The sequence below is a fragment of the Talaromyces stipitatus genome, genomic scaffold (assembly GCF_000003125.1).
Source record: "Talaromyces stipitatus ATCC 10500 scf_1105507295491 genomic scaffold, whole genome shotgun sequence".
Classification (NCBI taxonomy): Eukaryota; Fungi; Ascomycota; class Eurotiomycetes; order Eurotiales; family Trichocomaceae; genus Talaromyces; species Talaromyces stipitatus.
The window spans coordinates 531,463-549,874 of record NW_002990122.1 but is presented as its reverse complement, the minus strand read 5'-3'; the positions used below and the strand labels follow the sequence as shown (position 1 = coordinate 549,874).

Sequence of the window (18,412 nt, the reverse complement as noted above, 5' to 3'; positions counted from 1 at the left end):
GTTCCGTTTGAAGTTATTTAGTGGAATTATTCACAGGCTTGGGATGACATTATATAACTATTCCAAATCTCCCATACATTGTCACATTACCTGATGTTTGTACGAGTAGATCTTAAAAAGAATAAAAAAAAAATTGAAAAAAAAACCTAATAGAATATTCAGGTTCTCTCTGCAATCCTAAATAGCAGTTTGTTGATATTGATTTGCAATATGAGAGCCCTTAATTCCATTGCCGCAGAACAAACCGGGTCTACCAATTAAGACGACGTACATTGACTAATATTAATCTGTATATGATTTGGTTTAGTCTAGTTTTATTTAGGTTTGGATTCAAATTAATATAGCGATAGGTCTAAAGCTTCAACCAGCTTAGCGTAAACATGTTGTTTCATTGCCTGTTTGATAATCCAAGCAGCCAGAAAAGGACCAGCATTCTGCTACAGTATCCCTTCACCATATCAGCAATGTCCGTGTAAATCGTGCGTGACCAGTCTTCGACACATATGTGGGTATGTCCATTGGTAGGAAGGTATCAGACAATACGGTCTGAATCGTGGGCTGAATTGGAGGTGGTGTCAACATCTGCTCGTGGCGTTTTCTTTTGCTCTCTAAGGTCATATTCTTGGCTAACAGAAACCTCCGCCTATTTACAATTTACCCACTGCGGAGGCACCTCTTTGAGGCATGTGAAAGCTCATCTAGGGTAGACACAGTCGACGCCTTTTCCGAATGGCACTGGTTTAAGGTCAGTGGCGAGGTGTCGTCCGGAACGAAGTAGATTTCACGGCTAAGCGGTGTTTCTGAAAGCTCTGCTTAAGCATCGTATATAATGGCTCTCCATGGCTGCTATCTTCTCTTCTCTTTTCGACAATATAGTACTACTGTCAACGATCCTATATCAATATCAGTGAGTTACTGATTTATGATATGAACTAAGCAACTGTTCTCTCTATTTCTTCTCGTTCCGTTTGTTTGGTTTGGTTTGAATGTCAACTTGGGGCTGACAGGCTTCGATCCTCTAGGAGACGCGTCATTTTCTTTTCTCACTGGGTATTCCGGAGAAAACATAACAAACAAGGTGTCGGGCGTTGATTGCAAGGAAAAGACTACCCAGCAAAGTTACCCCTCCTCTTTTCACTCCAATACCTTCGCTCCAATATCCTATCATTGCTTCTCCCTCCACTCCTTCAGCTACCCCCAATTATTCCCACGCTTTTAAGCACTTCTACTACCTTATCAGATCGCCGTCAGCATCACCGGTTTCGAACATGCTCAGGCCCACCTTAGTTGCATTGTCCGTAAGTATCTTTGATCTGTTTCTCGCTGTCGCTTCGATATTGACAATCGGATTCTGTTCTCAGGTTGGCACCATGAAGATCTCCAAGAAAGACTGCGCCGAAAGATTTGCGTCTAAGGAACACAACGTCTACGGGGCTGACATCAGAGACCATTGGGACATCTTGAAGGAAGTTCTCAGAACAATTGTCGAGCAAAGCACAACCAAAACCAAGTGTTATGTGAGCAAGGAATTTGTGGACAAATACATGCGAATGACAGCCGACAACACCACAGTGAAGGAAACCAAGGACAAACTCCATTACTTAACCCCTCAGCAATGGCATCAATTCTTTCAAAGTTGTCTTGGCGGAGCCGTCGATAGTCTTCGACATGGGAAGAACCAGGGATCTCGCAAGCGAAGTCGATCCCAAGACAGCTCGAGTAGCAAAGACGGTGAAAGAACGCCACACCAGAGTAAAAAATCACGAAACCAAAGCCGGTCTAGAGACACCGACGCTATAAACAGCATCAAGACCGCCTTCTTGACAATGGTCGAGAATAGCAAAGACTATATCGGAATTAAGATCCCTCTCGATGCAGAGATCTTCTGCCAGCTACCTGATCATCCGGACAAATTGGCCTCACTTAGTGTGTATTTACTAATAGCATCCCAACAAGATCCAAAATTCCTGAATAGTCGGCAACTGGACTATGGCCGTCTAGAAAAGCAGTTCCTGGCCCGCTACCCAACAAATGATTCTGGGATGGAGATAAGCTATACCAGCCATCAGATCAAGCATCTGGTCTTCGACAGTATCACACTCCAATCCGCAGTGGAGAAGATGATTATGTCAAGCGATGAATTCTCACTCGAAACCATGACGTGGACTCCCACCAAAAGGCCGCTACTGCGCTTTGATGTCCAGTTATTTTCTGAAGATGAGGATGGGGTGGTTACAGGTTATTTTCAATCATCCTTCATTGATTCCATTCCCTCACTGACATGATCTAGTGGAACGATGCTCCCGAACTGTTAGTATCACGCCACGGAATCCTCCTATATCTAAATCGACCACCAAGGATGACGATCGCACGAGAAACAAAATCCATGTTTCTATTGAAGAGTCTCCCGATGGAGCAAATAGAAATGACCTTCGCCAAAGGCTTCAACATAAGGCGCGCATCTCACATGGTTTTACTGGAGAGTTTCTTTAACGAGGCGTCTATTCAGCAGGCGATTGGAGAATCAATCGCATCAGCTAGAAGGATCTGCATCTCGAAGTCTTTCAACTGCAGAAGGAATGATTTCGTGGAAGAGTGACTGGATCGGCGGGTTGGTTGAAATTCGATCCAATCTGGTAGACGTGTCAACTGCGGATGAAGCATGAATGCCCTCCTCTCTAGCCTTGGTTGACACCCTGAATGACCGATTTGGGAATGGACGGAAGGAATTGTTAAGTGACTTTTTGGGATGTTATCTAGAAGTCATTGGAAATTCTACTTTAAAGGATACGTGGAATGTTAGACGCAGTCGAGATGATTAGATTGACCGAAGCAAAGGACTTGGATCGAAGTATGGTACGGAATAGATAGGATTGAGACAAAGCTAGACATACCCTAGTAGGTATTATCAGCATTTGGGACTTCCAGCCTGTATTGTATGAAATAGTCCTAACAGTTCCAACAGCGTTGCGATTTTCATGGTTTCCACATGTTTCAACAGTTTCAACACTCCTACAACATACACTAGCTCTTGGTACGGTACGCGTTCGGTTGATTAGTTTAGTCGCTGCCGTCATTTATATTCATTCTTTTTGCAAAGCTCACGGGAGATTATCGGACTAGTCTACCACACAAGGAAGAACGGATTTATCGCCAAAGATTGATCGATATTAAACAAGCAAGGCACGAGACGGAGTCCTATGCGATGAATATAAGATATAAATCGATATCGATCACCCCAACGCTAAGTGGAAATCAACCGATGGACATCGGGTAGGGTTGAGTCAGGGCACTTTCTTTCAAATTCTTTATTTGAAGTTAGCGAAGCTTCTGTTACAGTTGGATGGATGGATGATTTCATTTACCCTGGCCTCTTGTTAGACTAGCGATATGCAGGTTACTACCACTATCAGTATCCTTGTAGCTCTAATTCCAGTCACCGTCACATTTCTTACGGGCGAACTTTATGCCTCGCCGGGGGCCTGTGGTTGGCCGCTGCCTTTGATTCCGTTCTTGCAGGCCCTTTGAGATGCTTCTGCGAAATCCAGCACCGCGCCTGACGCTGCCCTGTGCAGAGCTGCTAGCAATCCTTTGATCTTTCGCTCTAGGCATGAGCGGTACGTTCCCAAAAGCTTCACCCACCTTGTAGCGAGAGTTTCGCAAAGACGAATATCGAGTTCTATCAAAGAGACAATAAGACGTGTTATGTATACTGTACGAAATACCGTATAACTCCCTATCGGCCTGTGCTGTCAAAGAACTCAGGAGATTCCGTGAGTAGTTTCACAGAGCTTTGTACAATATTGGGCCGCTCGCCTAGACTACTTAGATTGTTACATCTCTACGCGAAGCAATACAGGCGTACTTGAGACAAAAGAACTATAAAGTACTTAATGATACTGTACAGTAATCCATTTTTTCTTTTTAACACTATATAGCACAGTAGTTCCCAATTTGAAATCTCCATGCGGTCAATGCCTGAAATGGGCGCGTTCGATTACCTAACCGTACTAGCTGCAACTGTGCTGCTTGTCCTAATTATGACCGCCAGCTCCGATCCTCACTATCAGATTACTAGCCATGCTCCAACATTTACCCAAATACAACTTTATGGGCATATGACGTGCAGCCAACTTCCCATACATTGGAATCAGCCAAAAAACGTATACCTGCCAAATGGTCCGTTGGCTTCAAATCATAGCTATTGTAATACCGATGAATTGTCATCAGTACATCTCTAACTGTAATCAAAGTGTTAGGCGTGTTGCTTTTAACTAACACATCTGAGTCACCAAAACGCAACGTGATGGGTCCATAAAATAGATACTCGTCTAGCTTTGGTTTCGTTTCTGGGAATCCGCGCCGAGGCCGATAAGGCTGGTAAGTGGCCTTTTTTGGACCTTCATGAATATTCCATACGATATCATCTAATGCCATTGTTCTTGGACGACGGAAGTTATAGGGTGGTTGAAGAAGAGACATGCGAAAAGATGGAATGAAATTCAATGAATTCCAAGAGGCGGTCACGGTATATACTACAGTATCATTGATCTAATCAAACTGTTTACATTAGTTAATAGACATTTCGTTGAATGAATAGTGGGGCATACTAAGGTAATCGTGTTGAGAAATGCTAGTTATCTCATATTCTCAGCCCTTAATCTGGAGTAAAGCTGAGCTTGAATCTTGGAGTTTGCGTCTTTTAGCAGGTTTTACTATCATGCTATGTAGTTGTATTTTTAAAAAGCAATATCCTATTCAATAGGCTACTCTGTAGGCTGTTTTCAATTTCCATTCGGGCCTACTCTGGTTGACTCCGGTGACTTTGTTAATACATTCCTTATTTTTCAGTCATACAGGGATCATATACAGTAACTTGCACTTTCTTTCTTAGTAGTAGAGAGATTCAAAACCTCCTTCATTATTTCACTACATACATGTAACTACGGAGTACAGAGTACAAGGATACTGTACAGTATCGTTGTTCGTGCACTATGTATGAAGCGGAATTGTACAGTAGTTTGCATAAGTAGCTTGACAACTGAATGAATTTCGTGAAGTTGAGAAGCTAGAGCCGGGCGCTCAAGGTCATAATACTACTTTTCTATTGGTTTAATAGAATTACTCTAGCTATTATAGGCCTAGTTGAAGTATATTTAGTAGAAGAGACAAAAAAAGAATTTGTCAAGCTAATTATGCAACGAACTGTAATTGAGGCAAGAACTTACTGTAAGTTGGGATCATTGGACTGTAACTCTACGACAAGGAACTGGAGAACCGTGAGCGAGGAGGCGTGCCGAACGGGAGCTAAAAACGGCCCGATGGCAGTACCCGAAGGCGGTCCGCAGACGCCAGAAAACTTTGCACGGAATGAGGCCATCCCAAGAGCCCCAGGCCGGAGACAGAATCTACAAGCAGAAACCCTACGAACCCCAGTGGTTGAATTCCCCCCATTAGACGATGGCAAAAGAATCTCGTACCAAATGGTTGCGAAACTCGTCAACGGCCTAAATACAGCGATCATCCAACAGACCAACACAATCGAGTTAGCAAGAGCAGAAATCCAACAAATCAAAACAGAACAAATCACCCTGAGAGAACAGAACGCGAGATTGCAGGAGGAGATCAGGCGCTACGCACCCAGATAGAGAACCAAGCAACTACAAACCTACCCCCAAAACCATGGGCTGAAGTTGCCTCCGCAATCAACCCATCAGCGATCAACATAATCCCATGACCCCAGAAAGAACTGAACTGCGTCCGAATCAGCACTGCACGGCCAGAAACAGCGGATAACAATGGAAACAACAAGGACAATTTCACAAGATTCCTGCCTACTGATACCGCGAATAAACATATCAGAATGGCCCTATCAACCACTAAACCCACCAAAGATGTACAGGTAGCGGGTGTTGGCACCACTAAGACAGGCTATGTAATCAGATTCAGAGATGCTCAGTTGGCCGAAATAGCCCAGAACAACACTGCATGGCTGGAAGAACTGGGAAACGAAACCAAGCTGGTGAAACCCCAATTCAGTATTGTAGTTCACTGAGTGCCAACAGAAGACTTTGACTTGGACAAGGAAAAGAAAGAAGGAATTGAGAAGATTATGGAAGAGAATGACCTGGCCGAGAAGGGATTTGAAATCAAGGATATTGCATGGCTAAAGAAGAAGGATAGCCCGCTGGGAAAGTCCGCATCTATGGGCATCTGGCTAAATACACCGGAGGCAGCAGAATCCATCATCAGCAATGGCCTCCTAGTTGGACAAAGATATATCGGAAGTGTGGAACCCTACAAAGTTAAACTAAAAAGATGCTACCACTGCCAGAAGTTTGGCCACCTAGCTTAGTCATGCAAGGAACAGGTAAAATGCGGCCACTGTAGTGGCCAACACAAGCAACGCAACTGCCCTCCAGGAATACGGCTAAGATATGCAGACTGCAATGGGGAACATCCTACTGGGCACAAAAGGTGCCAAGCACCTCTTAACCCGAATTCCTCCCGATAATGTCATCAACACTACGTCTACTACAGTTGAACATCTGGAAATCCAGGGCAGGAATGGAAGCCCTCATTAATGATCACCAGAGCCAGAACCTGGATCTACTATTAATCTAGGAACCATCGATCACCACATATCGCACCTATGTCAACCACAGTGCTTGGCGACTCTATCGACCAACATACCCAAATACCGATGAATCCATCCGATTCCGCAGCCTCCTCTATGTCAATAAGCGAATCTCAACTTCCTCCCATCGCCAAATCCATTGTAACCACCCAGATCTGGTGGCCATCAAAGTATGGACTGCAGAGATACAGTTCCTTATCTTCTCGGTTTACATCCCGCCACTAGATGTACACCAAGCCACTAGCACAACCTCTACTGAATCAGCACTGAAAGAAATTGAAAACACTATTGAACAGCACACCAGGGAATCTAATAAATCCACAAGGCTGATACTAGCGGGAGACTTCAACCGACATCATCCTGCATGGAGCCACCACTCCGTCAGCCACATTTTCACCGCTCAAGCGGAAGAGCTGATTAACTTCTTCCAAGAATATCAGCTTCAATGGTGCTTACCCCCAGGGACCCTAACATACTGGTCACCAAGCCACCTAGGGAAGACATCAGTTCTTGACTTGACACTCACCAACGACCCAACCACACTGATCAAGTGCCAGCTCTACCATGACAACTATGGATCGGACCATCGTGGAACATACTCCGAATGGGACCTGCGACCAGAACACAATGAAAATGCAAAACCCAAGAGAGCATACGACAGAGCTGACTGGGCTAAAATTGGCCAAAGACTGGTTGAGTCGCTCGGTCAAGCACTGGAAATACACTCCACTGCAGATCTTGACAACGAAGTCAACCAACTAGTGGAAACCACAACAGTAGTTCTCGACCAGCACGTCCCATTGCAAAAACCATCACCCTACTCGAAATGCTGGTTTACGCCAGAGCTCAAACCCCAGCAGACTCTCCTGAATCAAACACGCTGAAGATAGCAGACTAGCTGTGCTACCCTAGGCAGTAGCCACCCAATTACCACATCTCTCTTCAACGACATGCGTCAGAAACGACGAGAATAGACTAGAACCATCGAGAAGGCTAAAGCCACTCATTAGAAGGAGTTCCTAGATAAGGCCCAAGAAGGCCACCTCTGGAAAGCAGCAATATACATGCGCCCACGAGACTCGTACACAAATATCCCGCCACTAAAGGTGGGATCCGAGGAGGTCACCGAAAACGACGCAAAGGCCAGAGTGTTTCTAGAAACCTTCTTCCCGAAGATGGCAGACCCAGAGAAAGAAGACCCAGTACTACCCTCAGAGGAAATACCATAGCACCCAATCACAGAACTGGAGGTTTATCAGTCACTCAAAGCCGCCAAGAGAACGACAGCTCCAGGGGAGGATGGGATCATAACCCTTGTTTAGAAGCATCTATGGCCATATCTCCGGAAGGTGATCACCTACATCTTTACAAAATCAGTGGAATTAGGCCACTACCCCCATCGGTGGAAGCGAGCGCGCATCATAGTGCTGAGGAAATCCGGGAAGCCAGACTACGGTTCTCCAGAAGCATACCGACCTATCTCCCTACTGAACACCCTGGGGAAGGTACTAGAGGCTGTCATGGCTCGCAGACTGTCATTCTGGGCTGAGTCCTATAAACTACTCCCAGACACCCAGTTTGGAGGCCGGCCAGGACGTAATATAGAATAAGCGCTCTTAACCCTGGCAAATGCGATCGATCGCGCGTGGCTACGGTCAAAGGTGATCACGCTGGTGGCATTTGATCTCAAAGGGGCGTTCAATGGAGTAAACGACTCAAGCCTTGATGCCCGCTTGCAGGCTAAAGGCATCCCAACCGTAGCTAGACGCTGGATCCGGAGCTTCATGAAGAGCTGGTACGCCAGCATCTCCTTTGACGATTTTCAGATGGAGATCTCCCCGCTTGAGAATGCTGGTCTGGCACAGGGATCCCCGCTGTCCCTAATCTTATTTGGATTCTTTAACTCCGACCTGGTCGACCAGCCCGTCAACCACCACGGCGGCGCGTCAGCTTTTATCGACGACTACTTTCGATGGCGAGCCAGTCAGTCCGCGGAAGACAATATCAGAAAGATTCAGGAAGAGGATATCCCCCACATTGAGGCATGGGCCTGACGGACAGGATCCTCGTTTAACGTGAAGAAAACAGAACTAATCCACCTGACAAGGTCCAAAAGGCAGCATAGGGTAGGACAGATCACAATAAATAGGACGGTAATCAAGCCAAGCGATACAGTAAAACTTCTAGGCGTGATCTTTGACAAGGAGATGCAGTGGAAGGAACATGTACAGCAAACAGTTAAGCGAGCAACCTAGGTGAATATTGCCCTGGGGGGATTGAGACACCTCCATCCAGAGCAGATGAGACAACTCTACCAAGCATGCGTGACACTAATTGTGGATTACGCATCTACTGTCTGGCACAACCCACTAAAGGATAAGATACACCTGAGAATGCTGGGAACGGTACAACGAACCACCCTTATTTGCATTCTCTCTGCCTTCAAGACGGCATCCACGGCAGCCCTAGAGGTGGAAGCCTATGTGCTACCAACCAATTTACGACTCAAACAACGCGCCCAAATAGTGGCTGCCCGCCTCAGCACCCTTCCAGAGGATCACCCAGGCCGTACAGTAGTGACCCGAGCAGCAACGCGGAGCAACCATATAGGAAGCGGACCTCGATTCCCTCTGGCGGAGACCCTGCGGATAATGGACCTCACTCGACTCTAGGCTCTAGAAACAATTAATCCAACCCCCCCACCACCATGGCAGACACCAGCATTTGTAGAAATCGACATTGAACCAGACCGGGATAAAGCCAAAGACAAAGCATCTGCTAGGCAAAAAGCATCTGGCATCACAGTCTTCTTCAATGCATCAGGCCAACAGAACGCACTAGGAGCCGCAGCAGTAGCGCTAGACCAGAACCACAACATCATCCAGCACCAGAAAGTCTGCATCGGCTCTATAGAATACTGGTCGGTATATACAGCAGAGCTTATGGCAATATACTATGCCATCAGCCTTGTCCTTAAGATTGCAATGGAGAATCAGGTCATCCTAGTAGGCCAACAGGAACCGGCAACTATCCTCAGTGATAGCATGTCAGCACTCCAAGCCATCTCAAACACACGGAACAAATCAGGCCAGAGGATTATTCAAGCGGTTCAGCAAGCAGCCCAGGAGTTAAAAGCGCGGGGAATTCCGCTCTGTCTCCAATGGATGCCAGGACACTGTGATAACCCAGGAAATGAAGCGGCCAATCGACTGGCCAAAGAAGCAGTTAGCCTAGACAAAGAACACCCCTTCCAACATCTTCTTTCACGAGAAAAAGGTTTCATCCGCAACCGAATCCAAGAAGACTGGGAGCAGGGATGGAGAACCTCCAAGAACGGAGGCCACCTTCGCCGGATAGATAGAGATCTACCCGCAGTTCGTACCCGGAGGATGTATGGCTCGCTGCCACGCAATCGAGCCTACCTGCTTACCCAACTCTGAACTGGCCACTTATGGCTAGCAACACATGGCAAACTACATGGCCATAGAGAGGATGACAAGTGTGAATGTGGAGCGATAGAAATAGTGGTTCACGTCCTGATTCACTGTCCCAAATTGAAGAGCATACAACAAGAACTACGGAAGAAGATCGGGACTGCATTTAACAATATTTCGGACATGCTGGGAGGAGGAAGTCAAGGTAAGCAAGGTAAGGAGGGTGATATACAAGGCGGTAGCATCTTAGATGCAGTACTAGACTTTGCAGAGGCATCACAGAGGTTTCAAAGCCAGGCGCCATAGGGCTACTGACAGAACACCCGGCATGTTGGCCACCATAGGCCGTGACGAGGCTCTAAATTCGTCTTTATGTAATGGATTACTGTACATAGACATAGATAAGGATTAGATAGTTGTATCCTGCATATCGCTTCGGCGAGGGGTCAGGGTATGAATTACACACACACACACAAACTGTAATTGAGGAAAAATGCGTTCGCAAGATTATTAATGCTGAAGACGACCAGTCAAAGTTTAATACTTCGTACTTGTGATAGTGGCGTTCGTCACTATAGATTCAAAGCCTCCCTAATTCAACACATTAAAGGTTACCAGAGTTTTACGATACTACGACCTACGTAGTGCGCGAACATCCGTAGCCTCATGGAGCCTCATAGAGCTCAAATTATCCTAGTTTTAGTTTGGGCGAAGAAGGCGACGTGTAAATTCTGTCTGTACACTCTCCTACCTATCGTAGCACCTTACCCACACACCGTTCCCAGCGTGGGTCGGCTCCGGCTCAACGAAACCAGCAGCTCAACGGAATCGATTTTTACTGTACATAAAATTTGAGATATTGTGATTTGCCTGTAAGTTTTGTTGTTGCGATTTTTCCCTGCCTTCCCTTTTCCTCGCTTTTTCACGTTCTCAGTCCATCCTCTTCTTATTCTTAGCCATCTCGTCAATCCTACGATTCTCAATATAGCGATCTGCATGCTTTAAAGTAAGAACACCTCCAAACTGCACCTGGCGCTTAGTGTTTTTACGGCCTCGGCGCCGGTTGACCTCTGTAAGCTGATCGATACGGTCTTCATAAATGAGCCTTAGAAAGCTCGGCATCAATAAGTCAATGGACACGGCGCTTTAAAAAGGGGCTTATCTCCTCAATAGATTCTGATATAGCATCAATATCACGTCGTAATCTATTAACAATTTTCTCAAAAGCTAGGGTGTCCTTCGGGGGTGAGCGGGATCTGGTGGTTGGTGAACTTAGAATATTCTACTCCTCTGTCATAAACCTTCACACAAGTCCATTTTGAATCCTGCCTTGATTGTACGCCGTGTAAAGGCCTGTTGCCGCACTTTATGAAGCCCATTCAAGAAGTCGCTTTTATCGTAAGATTGGCCTCCAAGCCGGGTTTGACGATTCACTGCTTTGCCGTGGAAATGCTTATATTGTTGAGAGGCACTCCATCTAATAGCTGTAATATAGGTCTGTCATAGCCTATAGCGCTGGGTATGGACAATTAACATGGTTAATAATAATATTAGCTGCAATATATGAGTCGTATGAGGTGGAAATGAACAACATATAATCCGATACCGTTGACAATAATGAAGGAATTGTCATGTCAAATGAGCGCTGCAATTTATCCATGAGGAGAAGTCGATATTCTTTATCCTTTTCGGTTTAATCGTACAGCAGACAGCGCTTGTGACTCATCATTTCCGGTCGAAATGCGAAGCTGGTCGTGTCACCATTTTGTTCCTATAGTAGAATATACACGCCACCTTCTTCCCGCCATCCAGACTTACGGTAATTCGAGCGGTCCACAATTCAGCCTCGGCGATCTACGAGGCTCTATGAGGCTACGGTTGTTCGCGTACTGCGTAGGTCGTAGTATCGTAAAACTCTGGTAACCGTCAATCTTTTCAAATTGAAAATTGCGATCCAATTAGAATCTGCAGTGACGAACGCCACTGTCACAGGTACAGGGTATTGAACAAGGAAATGAAAAGGCAGAGAGTCATCTCTTAGTGGGCTCAGCCTGGTTTTACACTGACGAGTAGTCCTAGCCGTCCATCAACTTTGCATTGATAACATTGCAAAAGCATCTAGACATTTTAATAAGTCCACCATCAAGCAGTTGGCCTGATGCCTTCAAGTTTATAGGTAGTACGCGAACAGCGATATCCTTATAACCGTGCCGTCCCGCGCACCTACACCGCCTCTATAGCGTTTCTGGAAACTGGTATAGTTGGTTGCAAAACCAGTGGATCGTAAGGATACGTGTTAGGATGAGCCAATAAGGATTCTATACACAAATTCTTTCCCATGTAATTGCATACTACTGGTCACCCCATACAAGGCTGACTTGTCATTTGCGATCCCGATACAGTAACGATTGGTAATAGTTAAGCACCTGCAAAGAACAGAGTCAGCCTTGCCTCTGTACTACATTTGTTGATGTGAGCTTCGCCTCCTCAGTGTCGTTGGCTGAGTGAAGAAGCAGAATATAAGTAATCGGCGTTCGTCATTTACTATACATAATCACCTTCTCCTTCAATCACCCACAGAGCACTTGTCAGAATGGTGAGCCGGGACCGCAGGGCCAAAATCAAACCAAAGGGTACACTTTCAAGTGTTTCCTGTCCAGTTTGTGAACAGACGTTCCCGAGACGTAACGACTGGAAGCGCCATGTGAAACCCCACTATGTTGAGAAAATATGGACATGCCCTCTTTGTCCTAAAACAACTACTAAAATTGGGAAAAGCAAGGAGCGATTCAATCGGCCAGATCTGTTACGAAGTCATCTGAGACGCTCAACGGAGCACTATGAAATGACTAAGGAAGCTATTGAAGAAATCATTAGTTCACAGACACCAACAAAGACGGAATTAAAGCCATCCGAATGTCCACGATGCAACCGGAGATTTGACAGTCTCGAACTTCTCATTGGACACTTTATACGGAACCCATTACAACGAATCCAACCTCGCCGCACAGTTAAGTCGGCAGTCCAATGCAGTTCATGTATTGCTTGATAGGGAAAACAGTATGTTGGAAAAGGGGCGGTCCTCCTAGGTTTTCACATACTGATAAATCAGATGTTGGAATCTGTCAGACACGGAACGGCTTAGTATATACAGTGTTGCTAGCGAAACATTCCGTATTGCTAGGTCTCCAGCCCTATCCAAAATGCCTATTGTAATGAGTCATCATGTCGAGCTGGAAAAGATATATTCTAACTTTAGGATGGGCTAGTATACTCTGCTGAGTTATTCCAATACATGAGAGAGATAGAGAACCCAATACGTACATACAATCTTGCTAGTCACTTCTTTTCTTTTCTCATCCCAGTAAACCACTATTCAGGATTGGCCTGGAGTAAACCGAACAATCCGACATCTACATTAAATGTCGCGCTTTCCCGCTAAGCCAAAGCAATTGGACATGCTAGCCGCCTAGACTAGGTACTGTATCAATCCTTCGACCGGGCTGGATTTTGGTAGGTAGCTCAACAGGCTTGCAGTACTAGACAAAGAAATCCTAAGACGCTTGGTGGTCCTTCAATCACAGGGACCCGGTCCGGAGGACGTATATTGATAGTCATAGAACTGAGGAACTCCGAATAATCTATGAATATGGCCTAGTGCCTCTTAGACGCAAGGGTTTAGAAACAATTGCAGTGAGTAAAGGCGCGTACGGTTTTGCAATCAACTGTAGCTATCGATGAGAATTATAAGATGAGAGATTAGAAAATAAAATGTTTGTGATCTGCTCCTTTAATACAAACGACACAAGCCTCCTAAAAAGAGCTAAGCTCAAGGGCCTCCTCATCATTTAGTTGATCAATCTTCCTTTTCACCTTCTGCCTTTCCACCTTCTTCCAATCCAAGATTCTGCGATTAATATGGATATAGCATATCTTATCAATCGTGTCGACCTTCAATCAGTCCCGGTAGTGGGTGTGTGTAGGATTCATTGTTGAGAATGCTCATTCCGACGGTACTGAGTTTCCTGGTGTCTCGAACAATCGCATCGCGAGTCCAGCGAAGCCAGATGAGACAGTATACCGTACAATAAAGAATTATTCATCGGTTCCCTAGATTACAAAATTTGATTTGAACACCTCTCCAATAAGTGACTCATTTCGTTATAGATCACGAACTATTAATTACATGACGTAATAGATTATTGGAGAAGCCATATCTAGCCTCTTGGAGCCAAAGTTGGCTGCGCAGGCGAAAATTGGAATACCCTAGGCGTTATTAGCTTAGTGGCCCTTATTACTTAAATAATCTAATTAAGGTCGTAAAGTTATCTTTGGGCTAGTGAGATTATATGGCTCTGATGGCTTTAAACGGGATTGAGTTGCCGCGCTTCCTGCCCGGACAGCTGCCCCTGCTTAACCCTAAGGCATATGGCAATTCTCTTCTATTCCGTTACAGAATCTGCTAGCTGGTTGCTTAGAGATGGATGAGACATATATAAACCCCCCTTCCATTCCGCATCCAGATACATGTATTACTCACGGTTGCTGCGGTCCGAACATACAAGAGAACACAGTCAAGATGAGACCTAGCCTGGAAAATGCCTGAGCCTCCTCCTTCCTGTCTCGTGCCTCGTTTTTCCTTACGTTCTTGTCATATCGCGTGACTCCGACTCTCCTTTGTCTCTGATCTGATTTGATCATTGTTGTTACTACGTACGTATTATTATCGCCTTAGTAGACGCTCCTTGACAAGTTGACATTTTGACTTGACTCGACGAGGACAGATGACGGGATTCCAAGTTGTCTAGCTTTTTCTTAAAAACCGATTTGTATATCTCATAATGAGGCCTTTCCTCTGTCGATTCCCGGGCCTGAAACCATTTCTCCTTTCCATCATCGTTGTATTCACATTTGCTTCCAAAATTTTGCATCTTTTCCAGCATCGGCGGACTGTTCAAGGTTCATCCTTTTTACTATATCTACCCACCTTTTTTCTAACCGATTTCCTTGTTTCAATCATTGCATGTCTGGCGTTGTCGAAGCTTTCTGGGTCTTTGGGTATTGCTGGATTCGCTATTGTTACTTTCATAGGGTAAGTTTATCTCTTCTCTTCTCCGATACTATCTAACCAGCGCAATACTAGTGTCGTTGACGTTGGTGCTGTCTCGTCACAATTTGGGTTTTTCTATGTCACTGGTGCCGAGGTGCGGTGGAATGCTGCATCCACCCTCGCGTCAGATAAAGCAGGATTCAAACTGCTGTTGAGCGGATTGATGCCTTTCTTTGCTTTCAGCACGCTGCTTCTTACTCTCAGCTGGATATTGGCACCGCTGATCACTTTCATCCTCGGTTCATGGCTTAATGCTGATGGCAATGCATTCGTCGGGCTCTCGCTTCGCTCTCGCCAATGCCTTCCTCTCACCAACAAGCCCAAGGAACCTAGACGGCGGAAATATTTGGCGCTGTCTATTTCCCTGATTGCGTTATTCATTATCCTAGGCATCAACGTATACCGACCACAAGTGCCATACGATCACATGTCCGGAACAATACCGTTCACACTTGCAGCGGCGTTTCAAAAACAGAACTCGATTTGTCTTTCAGACCAACAACTCTTCCCGTTGTCCGATTTAGTGGCACCGAACTTGTGGGAACCCGAGAACGGTCGATATAAGGGTTGGAAACCCGGTTCTCAACCATCTGCAGTCGACTCGGCCACCCTAAAGGCACCACCATGGGCTCCCGAAAGCTGGCCCGCGGGTTTTGGAAGGTGGATGAAAGTATATAACTCAACACAGGATACCTTACTAGCTATGAGCGGTGTTGTATGCCCCGGGGGTAATCTATATAATACATACGACCCCGTGCTAGATCCCATGCGAATAACCAACTTGGATCTCGATGTGCTGGCTCCGGTCCAGGAAGCGTTGAGAGATCACGCAGTCCCAATCAAACACGTCTTTCTGATCGAGATGGAAAGCGCACGAAAGGATGTATTCCCCCTGAAAGCGAGTTCGCACCTGTACCAACAAATCATAGACGCTCACGAACCAGCGAATGAGGAGGATCTTTATGAACTCAATTCCAGACTGGCTGCCATGACGCCGGTTGCCGAACAAATCACTGGGGAATCTGGAAATTTCAACCTGAGATCAGACCAACTACGAAATAACCTTACCGCTGATTCATGGAAGGATCCGTCAGCGCCAGGAATGGGTGGTATAAACGTCGTTGGTGCACTGACCGGAAGTAGTCTCTCTTTCAAGAGCCTTGTGGGTAGTCACTGTGGCGTGGGTCCTATTCCCGTGAATTTTATGTTTGAGATCGAGGCTGAGGTTTATCAACCATGTATTATGCATATCCTAAAGCTATTCAACCAACTCAAAAAGGAAGGTCAGAATGAGGCGACAGGAATGCGCTCACAAAAGTGGAAATCGGTCTTTCTACAATCAGTCACTGGAGAGTTTGATAATCAGGTTCAGTTGAGCCTGCAAATGGGATTTGAAGAATCTATTTTCAAAGAGAATATTAGCACTGCATCTGCAAAGCACTGGCATAACGGCATGAAAGAGATTAATTATTTTGGGTAAGTGAATTATTCTGTTTTTATCGACAGCGGGTTAATATGGGTATCAGGTATGAGGAACCGGAAATTTACCCCTATCTCAAAGATACCATACAATACGCCAATGCGAATGGAGAAAGACTGTTCCTGACGCACTTCACGAGCACTACACACCATCCCTGGGGACTTCCGGCAGGCGTTGAAGTTGAGGATTACTGGCCTCGCAACGGTTTTGCATCAGCACACGAGGCCATGAATAAATATCTCAATTCCGTGCGTTATGTCGACAAATGGCTTGGTAATGTCCTTGGGCTTATTGAAGAGACTGGAATCGCAAACGAGACGTTGATAGTTTTCGTGGGTGATCAGTAAGTTTAGTTTTCTGGGGTATTTTTTTTTCCTTTGCAGTTGCTAAGATTAAATAGCGGACAAGCCTTTGAGGAAGATCACCATGTTACTGGTACGTTTGAGAATGGCCATATCAGCAATTTTCGAGTCCCTATAGTGCTCCGTCATCCGCTACTTCCCCGTCTTGAGGTGCACGCCAATGCAACGTCGATGTCTGTCGTACCCACAATCCTGGATCTACTGATCAACACGAATTCCCTGAACGATGTGGATAAGGATGTTGCGTCTGATTTAATTCAGGAATACGAAGGTCAATCATTATTAAGACCTTACAAAAACAGTCACAACGGTCGACAAGCGTGGAATATGGGTATCATCAACACCGGAGGCACGATGTTAAGCGTAGCGTCAGCAGCTGCGCCTTACCGACTTGTGCTCCCCTTAACCCGAGATTTCACGTATGCCTTTTCGGATCTGTCAAAAGATCCGCATGAGACTGATCTTTTGGAAGACTGGGATTTTTATTCCCTGGTTCATACCGTCAAAAGAAAGCATGGCCATGATGCAGCACACTGGCTGAAGGATGCTGAGAAAGTAGCGAGATGGTGGGTGAATGAGAGAAAGCGACTTTGGAATTACCATGAGGGATGAGTAGATATATTGTGTATAGTACGAATATCAAATTTATGATACACCAACCACCGGCACCAACCAGGCTGAGTGATCTACAAGCTCAATAATGACCCCTGATAGATAGATAGATAGATATTTATTACGCTCGGAGGGACTAACCTGTAACAACGTTACGTGGGGTATGTATCGTTACGTTCGAGAGGGATCACAGAAGGCTAAGCACATGTTGGAGATGTGGAACGGTGTAATAACACGGTAACACTTCCTTTTACTCGCAAATTCTATATCAGCGTATCTCTTGATTGATTCCTCGCTCTGTCTATTTCTAACATGGTGAATTCTCCTCTATATCGAAGAATCCAAGCCCCTCGCTATAAAACGTGTCTTTCCTTAATTGGCTGACCAACTAGCCAACTAGGGGCCGACTCGAAGTCGATTCGACACCTCATATTATCTAACAAGAGGCATCGCGCGCCTACAATATGAGGCTTGCAACAAGATCCACGATCCTTGCCAATACTTTGTTCCCAATCCGGTAAGGCCTGGATAGATTACCAAGTTTGCAACAGCACACAAGGTAGGGTATGGAATGTGTTGGAACTAATTCTTGGCAAAGCCATATATGGATTAGCTCCTAAGAACGCGCAATTGCTTCAATTGCAAAATATCGAGAATTTTCTACAGAAATCGACGCTGGTTGAGCGTTACAAATCAACCTTTCTTTGCGCATATCGGGAATATTCGATTTACATCATTTGTCGCTCTCTATGATATCATGTATATAAGATTTTGCAT

General features: G+C 45.4%; 7 protein-coding genes across 7 annotated transcripts, besides 3 other annotated features; all 7 read left to right on the top strand.

Annotated features, from left to right (window-relative positions):
• Positions 1-1,268: 1,268 nt before the first annotated feature.
• Positions 1,269-2,285, top strand: TSTA_109350 (uncharacterized protein; the record flags this gene model as incomplete). Its single annotated transcript, XM_002488467.1, has 2 exons — positions 1,269-1,298; positions 1,362-2,285. The coding sequence occupies 2 exons, from the start codon at positions 1,269-1,271 to the stop codon at positions 2,283-2,285; spliced, it is 954 nt and encodes a 317-aa protein (XP_002488512.1).
• Positions 2,286-5,321: 3,036 nt separating this feature from the next.
• On the top strand, positions 5,322-5,737 carry TSTA_109340 (uncharacterized protein; the record flags this gene model as incomplete). Its single annotated transcript, XM_002488466.1, has 2 exons — positions 5,322-5,545; positions 5,581-5,737. The coding sequence occupies 2 exons, from the start codon at positions 5,322-5,324 to the stop codon at positions 5,735-5,737; spliced, it is 381 nt and encodes a 126-aa protein (XP_002488511.1).
• Positions 5,738-5,863: 126 nt separating this feature from the next.
• TSTA_109330 (uncharacterized protein) lies at positions 5,864-6,355 on the top strand (the record flags this gene model as incomplete). Its single annotated transcript, XM_002488465.1, has 2 exons — positions 5,864-6,038; positions 6,066-6,355. The coding sequence occupies 2 exons, from the start codon at positions 5,864-5,866 to the stop codon at positions 6,353-6,355; spliced, it is 465 nt and encodes a 154-aa protein (XP_002488510.1).
• Positions 6,356-6,437: 82 nt separating this feature from the next.
• TSTA_109320 (uncharacterized protein) lies at positions 6,438-7,521 on the top strand (the record flags this gene model as incomplete). The annotated part of the gene is made up of 2 exons (XM_002488464.1): positions 6,438-6,539; positions 6,625-7,521. The coding sequence occupies 2 exons, from the start codon at positions 6,438-6,440 to the stop codon at positions 7,519-7,521; spliced, it is 999 nt and encodes a 332-aa protein (XP_002488509.1).
• Positions 6,616-10,215: a mobile genetic element.
• Positions 8,387-10,926, top strand: TSTA_109310 (uncharacterized protein; the record flags this gene model as incomplete). The annotated part of the gene is made up of 5 exons (XM_002488463.1): positions 8,387-9,205; positions 9,317-10,028; positions 10,125-10,285; positions 10,484-10,550; positions 10,734-10,926. The coding sequence occupies exons 1-5, from the start codon at positions 8,938-8,940 to the stop codon at positions 10,924-10,926; spliced, it is 1,401 nt and encodes a 466-aa protein (XP_002488508.1). The 5' UTR covers positions 8,387-8,937.
• A 462-nt stretch (positions 10,927-11,388) lies between these two features.
• Positions 11,389-11,724: a mobile genetic element.
• A 919-nt stretch (positions 11,725-12,643) lies between these two features.
• Positions 12,644-13,923, top strand: TSTA_109300 (uncharacterized protein; the record flags this gene model as incomplete). The annotated part of the gene is made up of 4 exons (XM_002488462.1): positions 12,644-13,086; positions 13,615-13,662; positions 13,692-13,778; positions 13,893-13,923. The coding sequence occupies exons 1-4, from the start codon at positions 12,665-12,667 to the stop codon at positions 13,921-13,923; spliced, it is 588 nt and encodes a 195-aa protein (XP_002488507.1). The 5' UTR covers positions 12,644-12,664.
• A 989-nt stretch (positions 13,924-14,912) lies between these two features.
• On the top strand, positions 14,913-17,635 carry TSTA_109290 (uncharacterized protein; the record flags this gene model as incomplete). Its single annotated transcript, XM_002488461.1, has 4 exons — positions 14,913-15,163; positions 15,215-16,657; positions 16,708-17,004; positions 17,062-17,635. The coding sequence occupies 4 exons, from the start codon at positions 14,913-14,915 to the stop codon at positions 17,633-17,635; spliced, it is 2,565 nt and encodes an 854-aa protein (XP_002488506.1).
• Positions 17,636-17,732: 97 nt separating this feature from the next.
• Positions 17,733-17,752: a microsatellite.
• Between the last annotated feature and the right edge of the window lie 660 nt (positions 17,753-18,412).